This window comes from Gavia stellata, chromosome 31 (genome assembly GCF_030936135.1).
Source record: "Gavia stellata isolate bGavSte3 chromosome 31, bGavSte3.hap2, whole genome shotgun sequence".
NCBI lineage: Eukaryota > Metazoa > Chordata > Aves > Gaviiformes > Gaviidae > Gavia > Gavia stellata.
The window spans coordinates 4,648,251-4,658,719 of record NC_082624.1 but is presented as its reverse complement, the minus strand read 5'-3'; the positions used below and the strand labels follow the sequence as shown (position 1 = coordinate 4,658,719).

Sequence of the window (10,469 nt, the reverse complement as noted above, 5' to 3'; positions counted from 1 at the left end):
CCGCAAGGCGGTGCCCACCGGTGGCCGCAACTCCTCCTGCTCTACACTGACTTTCTACATACACAAACAGAAAATGACGCCACCACGACGCCGCAGACCCCCCGGGCGCTCAGATGGGATTGTGCCACGTCGTAACGCAGGGCGCACACGTCACGCAGGCGCGTGCCACACCCATTCATCATATGCTATGAACCGGAAGGATCAGAAAGAGTTTTTGCGCGGCTGGCCCCACCGCTGCGCCCTCACTCCGAGGTCGGGGCGAGGGAGCTGCCCGCCGGTTCTCCCGCTCCTACTAGTGCCCAGCCTCTGCATCAGCTGCCCCCGCGCTCACAGCCTCCTCCCGCCCTTCCCCGGGCCGCGCGACCACCTCTTTCCCGCATACCGCTGATCATTACACATGCTAATTTATTCACACATCGCCACGCCCCCTTGCCGCCGCCTTTACGGCAAGGATGGGGTTTTGCGACAGTGGCGTGGTTTGCGGCGTCTGTTGGGGTTGATGGCAGCCCTCAGCTCTGGGGGTCTCTCCTCGCAGGGTGCTGCTGCCTGTGGTCAGTACAGGGAAGTGGATTTAAAGGTGTGTGCAGGGGGGTGTATTTAAAGCGGTTTTAGAGCGGGGGAGGTCACGCCGGCGGGTGGGAACCGGCCCTGGCCTGTGGGTCCGGCCCGGCCCTGGTCGGGCCATGGAGCTCAGCGGCCTAGTGCGGGCCCTGAGGCTGGAGGGGCCGCGGGACGGGGCGCAGCCGCCCCCCGCTGTCCCGCCGGCCGAGCAAGTCCTCCTCCAGATCGGGCTGCTCTTCTCCGAGGGGGCTGGCAGCGCCTCTAAGGCCAGCGTGGTCAGAGACCTGTGTGCGCTCGTCGAGGCTGCAGACTGCCAGTGGCTTTTTGGAGGCCTGAGCCCTGCGACGCTGGGTGAGTTGGTGGCTGCGCTGAATGGCTACGCAGCACCCCCAAAGCAGGAGCAAGATGCTGCAGATCTCCCCAGTAAGGACAGCGCGTACACTGCCACAGCTGAGAAAGCGTTAGATGTTGGCTCAGTGTTTCTGCACCTCCTTGCGAAGCTGGAAGCTGCCAAGACCCAGGAGTCTCTGGGTGTCCCCGTGGTGGGTCCAGTCCTATGCCGTGTGATGGGACCCATCTACATCTTTGCTGCAACGCATATTGTGGAGAGGCCCTGGACAAATGCGAGGTCTCAGTCAGTATCACAGGAGCTGCTGGCATTGCTGGTTCAGGCTGCAGGCTGCGGGTCAGTGGCTGAATTCCTTCGAGGAAAGAATGAAGATGAGGAAGGAAGATTTGCAGCAGTGATGGGGCTCCTGAAACAGGAGCTGACCAGGTGAGTAGGAAGGGGAGGGCAGCGCTGGAGGGAGTGGTGCACTTGGCTGGTCTCTATGTAGGAAATACTGGAAACTTTTGGGACACAGCATGAGCTCGGGCATTACAAGATACTCAACGATAAATATGGGGCCAAGAGCTTCACAATACCCCAGTAATGCAAGGGCAGGGTGGGGGAGATCAATCAGAGCTTATTGTCAGCTGAGAGACCCAGATGTGTAGGAAATGAGCATTCACTAGTTCCAGTGTTCACTGAGCTTATGTTTGCATTTCCAGAGACACTTGGAAGCATAACCCTGCCACAAAGTTCGTGTTCTCCTGGACACTGCCTCACATCACCCGGCCTTGGCTTAGCCGTTACCTGGAGCGTGTCCTCCCGCCATCGCTGCTCATCTCGGATGACTACCGGGAGGAGAATAAAATCCTGGGTGTGCGCTGCCTGCATCATATCATTCTCAATGTGGTAAGGGATTTAAGAAATTAGCTCCCTTTCTGGGTGTTGTTTGAAGGAAGGGTGGGTTAAACATCTGTTAGGATTCCTGACTTGTAATCCTGGTTCTGCTGTTAACCTAGCAATTCTGGTCCGTTCTCCATACTGTCCCTGTGTATTTAAATACGTGTAGTTCTTACATCTGTTAACACAAAGCAAAGAATTGCTTTGCCACCTGTTGAACTCAGCCGATTGACATATCGGCCTGACAACAGTTTGCGGGGCAGGGTATTAAAATAATGCCAGTGGAACTGCAAAAGAGCAGCTGGGGAGGCGAAGGAAGGTGGCTGCTGCTGTGTATGACAGGGTTTAACCTGCATTTATTGTGGTGCCTGCTCCCGCTTTCTTGTAAGCAGTGTTCCTAACGCGCAGTATGTGCGAACGTTGTTTTTATAAGACCTGGGTTTGCGAAGGCTGTTCTCTTTTGTTAGGTTAAGCAGATGCTGAATGTGACGCATGGAAATAACATTCTGTTCTCTGTTGTTGCAGCCAGCCGCTGATATGTGCCAGTTCAACAGGGCTCAGGTTGTGTACCATGCCCTTTACAACCATCTCTATTCACGAGAGGCCCCTCTCATCCAGGTAGGACAGCAGAATTCCGTTTTAATCCGCCTTGCGATATTGCATATCAGCTCCACGAGGGATAGCCACATAAGGCATGAGGAGGCAGAACCTGTTTCCTTGCAGACAGTCCAGTCAGGCTGTTACGAGCCGATGCTTGTGGCCAAGAGACAAAGTAACTCAGTAGATTTCAGGAAAATCTCAGAGTGGAGGGAAGATCTCTTGCCTCCTGTCCCCTTCCAGGTGGCAGCCTTGCTGAAGAGGGCCAGTAACAGGTAGCAGAAGTAGTCGGGTCTGTCATGTGAACTGCAGCAGCTGTGGGTGGTCAGCGGGGTTGGAAGTTACTGGTGTTTTGGAGAGAACATCAGCAGGATTGCCCAGATTTGCTGTCTCACACTGAACCAGGCAGTACTGCTGTGCCTGCTGGACTTGCTGCCGATCCTGGAGAGAGCCCAGCGGCAGCAGAAGCAGGCCAGGCCAACCGCCCCCTGCGATGAGGTGCTGCAGCTGGTTCTGACCCACATGGAGGCAGAGCATCGCCTCGCACTGCGACGGGTGTACGCCAAGACCCTGCCTGCTTTTGTGCAGAGGTGAGAGCAGCAACCGCAGCCCTGCAGGGACTTGCTTTGGCCTTGGTCTGTATCTCCCTCCTCTGTATGTGTTTCTTTGTGTCGGCAGGCTTGGCATCCTGATAGTGCGGCACCTGAAGAGGCTGGAGCGAGTTATCCTGGGGTATCTGGAAGTCTGTGATGGCCCTGAGGAAGAAGCCCGACTGGGAATACTGGAGACACTACAATGCACCATAGAGCACGCTTGGCCCAGGTACCCATCTGGGAGTGAAGGACGCTATAGAAAGCATATCATGAATGCTGTCACTCTTTCAGAGCTGAAGTTACTGTTGCTTGAGGAAAAGGCCCTGAAATCTTCAGGGAGAATCTCTCACAGGGAGGAATCACTGGCATTACTGCTTTGATGAAAAACCTGGCCCAAAAATTAAGCTGGGTCCTCATTTTGATCTGACTTTTGCCTCTTCTAGAAGCATCAACTTGGCTAAAAACTAAATCTTACGTTCTCTGCATGGCAGAACTGTGGAGTAAGCCCTGTGCTGTGAATAAGGCTGCCCAATGACAGGCATTCCTGATACACCATCCTAAGGTTACCCCTGTGTTCAGGGCCTGTGTCCTCCCTCTGGCGAGCACACTGAACGAGGCAGCTTCTTCAGCCTCATCACTGAAGTAGCTGGCCTAAGATGAGCAACTACAACCCTGCTCCACACGTAAATGGCAACTAGCAGCTCCTGCCTGAAGTGTCTAGGAACTGCTAAGCAAGGCTGTGCTTTCCCCTGGTTTGCAAAGAGGATTTAGAGTAAGGCGCAGTTGCCGTTTCCCTTTGCAGAATGCCATGCAGACTCCCTGTGCTCCTCAAAGCCCTGCTGAAGATGATCTGGGACGTACACACTGACCAAGGTTCAACATCAGAGCCAGTAAAAGCCACTTTGCTCCAAGGGGCCACTGAATGCCTCATCCTGCTGGATCGCTGCTCTGAAGGGCAAGTGAAGGTGAGCCGGGGACCCAGCGCTGCTTCACCTCTGATCCCATCTCCCTTAGAAGGGGCAGCATGGTGCATGCAAGAGCCTGCTTGCTTCCTTAGTCCAACAGTATTTTGAAAGCATCCCACCTCAACATTAGTACTTGATTGATAAGTGATTCGATACATATCGACAGGTATCTAATATGCTTTGTATAATTCTCTTCCAGCAGGTAGCTGGGGGAGGGTTGATAACACCATAAACCTGAGTGTGCCAAAGCACTGGAAACTGAGGCTTTTCTTGGAGGGTTGATAACACCATAAACCTGAGTGTGCCACAGCACTGGAAATTGAGGCTTTTCTTGTTTCAGGTCCTGCTGGAAGGTGTGTACAGCAGCTGTGAGGAGAACCGTGTACAGGAATGCATCAGAAAAGTGCAAGAGAACACGTGAGGCGTGGCTGATTAATGCTCACCCTGCTTTTTGTACAGTAAATTTTTTTATTTATTTAAAGTTACTGTCTGTTTCATCCCACCTCTGTTAGCCCCATACCTCCTCCAAACAAGATATGCTTGTGTGTTCGCCTAGCCACAGGTGGGCTTCTCCAGCTTTAGAACAGAACAGCAGCGTCCCCCAGTCCAGGTTCCTTCCCGGAGCACAGTCCGAGCTGAGCCTTGTGTGGTTGTAGAGAAGATAGGGAATCTTCTTCCTTAAAACTGCACTTCATGCAGGAGTTGTACAAACTTGCTGCAATTGCCTGGGGTTGGGACAGAAACCCTTCTTTAAGAAAAGAAAATTACTAATTAGAATATTGAAAAAGGAGTAATTTTTGAGGTTTCTGCACAGAGTGGCAAAAGCTGGAAGGAGTTCTAGTGACAGATCTGGAGTCCTGTCATTCACTACAAAATGTGGGTTCAGGAAGGAGTCAGGCTGCTTTTGTTCTGGTGGCTGGCTCTGTTTCTTCTTCATACTCTATCTCAATGTAGGGACGTTTTCTTCTGGCTGGTCCTTTCAGGGGAGTTTTCCCCTTAGATTTGGAGTGAGAGGCTTTCTTCTCTACTTCTTCCTCCTCTTCCTGTTCCTCTTCACTACTTGTCTCCAACTTATCCATGTCCTGAGAAAGACAGACAAGAATGACGTCAAAGCACGCGGTGTAACTAAACCTTCTCTTTCTGCAAAATTATCTCGTGTATCCGATTCCATTTTATAATTCCTGGCTCCCAGCTGTCTAGCCAGAGGAATGGGGTGTAGTGGATATGGTGCAGTCTGACTGTATCATTATGCTCTACAAATCTGATTTCGCTGGCTCTTATCCCATCACAAGAGACACCAAGAGGGTGGAGGTTACTTTCAAACAGCTTAGCATGACAGTTTATACCTGGTGCTTCACCTACCTCAAAGTCGCTGAGGTCACTGTCATCTGCTTCCACAAACTCTCTTTTATCCGTGTCCTGTAAGAAATAAAGTCAGCAGCTAGTACATGGACACTGAGCACAGTGCAGTGTCACGGCTCGCAGTGGAAGAGCCATCAAGGCCACCACTTGCACACACATGCTTTTTTTTTTTAGTTCACCTCTCCTAATCTCTTCTTCTCACCCCGACATTTCACACTACAGTGCCCAGTGTGTAGGTGAATCGGAGGTGCTGCACCAGCTCAGGAAAGGATTAACTGCGGCTGAAAGCATTACCTCGTCATCTTCTTCCTTCTCTGCATCAGACTCGCTCTCACTTTCTGCATCTTGCTGTTGTAGAGCTTTGTCGAAGGCGTGGATGGGGAAGTTGTAAATGTCTCCATACTGAAAAGGAAAATGTGGATTTTTTGTAAGTCACAGGAGGAAGACGGCTGTTGGTGGTAGGGTCATCTAAAGCCCATGGCCCTCACGGAGGCAGTATGAAACTAGGCGGAACTTGTGGCTCAACCCCTTCCCTAATTCTGAAGTCTGCACTCCTGTACAGAAAATGAGGGGCTCTGTGTTTTGGGGAAGCAAGTTCTCCAGCCTGTTACAAAGCCACTCCAGAAGGGCAGCGTGCAGTCCTCCCCTACCCCTCCTACACGGGTGGTGCTTCTCTTTCATACCAAGGCCCGTGCCCCTCCCTGGGAACCAGCAGGACAGAGGGCAGTGGGAGCAGTTTTACTGCTGTGCCTGGAGGCAGTGATCCTTACTGTATCCTGTTTCAGTCTTTCCAGTAATTCCTTCTCAATGGCGTTATCCAGCTGAGCGGCAATCAGGGCTTTCTCCTAACGGAGCAAAGAGGAACTGTGTCAGTTGTTTGAAGGACATGTGGAACAGAAGCAGTAGACAGAAGATGACAAGAGTGGTATTACCTCTCTTCTCTTCTCTCGCCTCTCAATCTTTCTGCGTAAAGGAACGAGCTTCCTCCTACAGGGAACAACAAGAGCTCGTTAGTGAATCTGTCAGCCTCTTGTGTAGCAGATGAGCAAATGCTCATTCAGGGCAACAACCAGTAGTTATATCATGAGAAATGTGGCTGCAACTAGTTTAAGTGCACTTATATACGCAGACTACACGGCAACTAAACCCATTTCAGCCAGGTTTCCTGACAAGTCTGCCAAAGTCTCGGGTGCACTGGAGCCAGGAAAAGGCTCTGTGTACAGCCAGTGACAGTGGCTCAGTGGACAGAGCGCGGCTTGATAAGCCAAACCAACGTGATCGCCCTTAGTCGTATCACTTACTGTCGCTTGAGCGTCAGCTTGCGGATGCGGATGAGGTACTGCGTGATCTTAGTAAATCGCTGCTTGCACTTGTGTCGGATGAACCGCGGCCAGTAGATGAGGTTCTCGTCTATCTCTTCCAGTGCTTTCTCATAGTTCTTGCTTAGCAGGACCTGGAGTGGGGGAAAGGGTTGAGCTACGGAGCAGCAGCAAAGTGGGGATGCATCTGCTCTCGAGGGGAGCCCCATCGCTCTCTGCCCTCCGCTGCCTCTCGGTGCGTTATGTCAGAGCATGCTTGGTTAGTGGTCTGCTCTTCGTTAACTCACCCGCTCCCAAAGGCGACGGGGAAAAGCTGCCCGCTCTATCGTCTTCATGTACAGGTAACACCGACCTGAAGAAAAGTGGAGTGTGAACGCAGGAGCCTGAGCACGTCCCCGACAGCGGGAGAGTGCTCAGAGCCGGGGTGCCCTCAGGCAGGCGGCCTTTCCCCCTTCCCACCCGAGGGGTTGTTCGTTGCAGCTGCTGGGCTCTCACCTTTCTCCTCCCTGACGGTCGCGTACTGGCTGTTTGCCAGCGGGCAGGAGGAGCGGTTGCACAGACCCGTCAGGTTATACTCATTGCGGCAAAAATTTTGGGTTTTTGTCCTGGAAGGAAGAGGGGTGAGATAAAGGGAAAGGGTGGGAGTACCCCGCTGCACGCCCTGCCCCACGCAGCCACCCACCCCATCCTCTGCGACAGCCGCGCGTGGCACAGGGCTGAGGGGAACGCGCTGGGGCCTGAGGGCCCCCAGATTTGTCCCCCCCCTGCAGCCCCCCGCGCTGGGAGGGCTCAGCGCACCCCGTCCCCGCAAAAACTCACGTTATCTTGTAGGAGCAGAACTGCCTGTTCCCCAGCGTGTCCCAGACAACCTGCGGGGACAAACAGCGGGTGACACAGGCCGCCGCCGCTCACCCAGCACCTTGTGCACCCCCGGGCTCCTGCACCCCCGCTCAGGCTCTAACGGGGGGGCCCCCACAAAGACTGGGGGCCCCTCCCTGCACCCCGCTGGCAGGGAGGGAGCGGTGCCACACGGGGCGCAGGGGCAGCGCGTCTGCTGCTGCCGCGTTCCCATTTACAGCCCCCCCCGGTCTATCAGCCCCCCCCGAGCACCCCCGGGCCGGGGCCGGGGCCCTCCCGCCACGTGGTGGTTGGGCGGGGGGCGGCGCGCCCCCGCCGGACGCAACCGACTCAGCGGCGGGGCGGGCGCCGATTGGCTGCGGCGCGGCTGCCTGGCGGGGGGCGGACGGAACCGAATCAACCGGCGGACTCACGTCGTCCGAGTGCATGGTGGCGGTGCCGCCGGCCCGCGCGGCCTAGCGCGCCGCCATCGCCGGAAGGGGCGGGGCGCGGCGAGGTCTCGCGAGAGCGGTGCCGCCAGAGGGGAGGGGCGGGGCCGGGCTGTCATGGCGGCAGCGGGCAGCGTTCTCCGCGCAGGGCGGCGGCGGCTCCTCGGCCGGGGGGAGCGCTGGACGGGGAAATAAACCTGTGACACACAAAGCTGAGAGGCTGTCGTGGCCTGTTGCCCGTGCGCGCCACTAAAGACGGCCTGTCAAGTGCGTTGTCCCTGGGCAGCTCCGTCCAGGTGCTGGTCGAGGCCTGTCTCTGGCTTGAGGCACCAGGGTGGCGGCTGAGGGGGGTCCGGCCACGGGCCGGGTCTGCTCTGTCGTTCCTGCCCTGTCCTTCCTCCTCTCTGCTTTTGGCAATAGGAAATGGCAACTGCCTCCGTGATAGGGGACGACCGATACCATCAGCTCCCGATGCAGACCCGCACTGTTTAATTTCACGCCGCAGAAGCCGTGAGGGAAGTACTTGTCTGCAGTCTGGCCCCAAGGGGGAAAACTCTTTCCTCCACAGCTACCAAGACCCCCCCTTGTCTCCCTCTACCTCCCCAAGCTGCGGAGCTCGTGGTACCTGTTCATATCGCTGTTAATGCCCTCAAGAACTAGATAACTTTTTTTCAGCAGGGTGGGTAAAAAAATGGGGTTGTTTGATGCAAAGAGCTAATTCTTTGCTCAGAGCAGAGAAACTCCATCAATGCCATTGGCACCGCAACTAATCTATTAATTAAAAAGTCAGAGCTGCCAACGCCAGAGGAAAGAGTCTGTCGCGCGTTGCGGATGCGAGCAGCGAAGCGCTGCTGGGTGAGGTGCCCGGGAAGGGCTGGCTGGCGGGAGCCCACCTTGCAGGGGTCAGAGGCTCGTCTGCTTTCCTGGTGCTGGCAGGGGCTGGGTTTCCAGAGCGACCAGCCACAGGGCTCGCGGCGGGCTTTAGCGTTAATGTTTAACTGGGAGGTGCACCGTGGAGGTGTGAATAGATCCCCAAATAGAACGGCTGGCATTTTTTCCTTCCATCACAGAAAGCAAACACGTTTTTCCTTTTATTCTTGGCAAAACGGGGAAACAGGTGGAAGATAAAAATAACGCAGTTTTGGAGAACAGGCTTAGCATTAGTCATTTCCAGTCAGCCTAAGACATATAATTTCATCTTGCATGTGCAAAGCGAGGGGCAATGGGCCCCCGTGGATGTGGGATTGCCTGACAATAGCCATTTATGACCTTTGGTAATGAGTCATAAGGTACCAAATCTTGATGAATTGTTATTATCCCCCCGTTTCCCTCTGGCAAGCGCATCTGCATTGTGCTGCTCGGGCTCCAGAGCAGTGAATCATCTGTTCTTTCTGGCAAGTGAAATGGCTGTGCGCTACGCAACTGCTCATTCAAGGCAGAAATGAGTTTATGTAAACTGCCAACAGTGGAACTAGAGAAGCTGTAATTTTCAGGTTTCACTGGAAAAAATGAGATCATGGGAATTTTCACTGGTACTGACATAATTAATTTGGTACCTCTATTACTTCACTCTCTTTTACTTAACTCTGCCATGCTTTTACAGACCATTATACTCAATAATTATTGTTAACAGTGCAGCTGCTCTCTTTCTAAGCTTGTGGCAAAAGGGCAATTAAATCAATCTATTGTGCTTCTCATTGCGGTGGGTTTGGATCACAAACGCAGCCCGTTACCCCATCTCAACTGAGGGGCAGGGATTTTTAAACATGCTCTATTAGTCGCTTACAAGCACAAGGGATCTAACTAGCTTTGTTGGCTGAGTCTGTGTCTAAGAGTCTAAAACTGCATTCGGCCCTATTTCTACCTGAATTTCTTAGAGTTCTTCAAATAAATGAGTTAATTTAATGGATGTTGAAAAGGACACTCAAGCAGCTGTAATAGCACATAAATACCACAACACATAAAGCTATACCGAGACAGCAATGAACATTTTTAGCAGTAGAGTGACATCTTTATTGACGAACTGGCAGTGACACAGATGGATAGTGCCCTGTTGTTACAGAAAGGTTTCATGCTGGGGATTATAGCAGAATTCTGGAGAAAGAAATCTCCCAAAGCTGATGCTGCTGATTTCATTTTCTCCAGTGCTTTTCTTTCAAGAACAGTAAGCACTTTAAAGACATTAACAAATGCTACTGGACTCATCTGGGAGAGATGTTGGTATCATCCCCTACTGCATGGGTAGGCTGTGCCCAAGACAGTGTTGTTCTGCGGGACAGGATGATAACAATTTTCCTCAACTTCGTAACTTTTTTTTACAGATGAGAGGTAGTGAGTTGGGGTAGCTTGCCTAGAAGTCACACAGCAAATGAGTGGCTTAACTAAATGGCTAGAGCCTCCACATGCTGGGTCTCTACTCCCTGCTGTGGATTGCATGGCCAAGAGAACAGGCCAACAGTACAGCCTGTGTCCATCCTGTGTCCACAAGTCTTGGGGGAGGCTGGGTTATTCCTGGGTGCTAGTACGTTCGTGTTCTGCAAACATAGTATTAGCTCCAA

General features: G+C 53.3%; 2 protein-coding genes and 1 non-coding gene across 3 annotated transcripts; 1 reads left to right on the top strand and 2 right to left on the bottom strand.

Annotated features, from left to right (window-relative positions):
* Window positions 1–107: 107 nt before the first annotated feature.
* Window positions 108–202, bottom strand: LOC132319827 (small nucleolar RNA U13). The gene has a single exon (XR_009484543.1). It is a non-coding gene; the product is annotated as a small nucleolar RNA U13 (small nucleolar RNA).
* Window positions 203–683: 481 nt separating this feature from the next.
* On the top strand, window positions 684–4,365 carry TTI2 (TELO2 interacting protein 2). Its single transcript, XM_009817991.2, has 7 exons — window positions 684–1,336; window positions 1,612–1,798; window positions 2,315–2,407; window positions 2,792–2,976; window positions 3,065–3,208; window positions 3,782–3,944; window positions 4,285–4,365. The coding sequence occupies exons 1-7, from the start codon at window positions 684–686 to the stop codon at window positions 4,363–4,365; spliced, it is 1,506 nt and encodes a 501-aa protein (XP_009816293.2).
* A 50-nt stretch (window positions 4,366–4,415) lies between these two features.
* Window positions 4,416–7,943, bottom strand: MAK16 (MAK16 homolog). Its single transcript, XM_059831434.1, has 10 exons — window positions 7,897–7,943; window positions 7,445–7,494; window positions 7,121–7,230; window positions 6,913–6,977; window positions 6,608–6,759; window positions 6,239–6,293; window positions 6,077–6,151; window positions 5,601–5,708; window positions 5,307–5,363; window positions 4,416–5,026 (listed from the first exon to the last, which is right to left on the bottom strand). Exons 1-10 carry the CDS (start codon window positions 7,909–7,911, stop codon window positions 4,838–4,840), a joined length of 876 nt encoding a protein of 291 aa, XP_059687417.1. The 5' UTR covers window positions 7,912–7,943; the 3' UTR covers window positions 4,416–4,837.
* Between the last annotated feature and the right edge of the window lie 2,526 nt (window positions 7,944–10,469).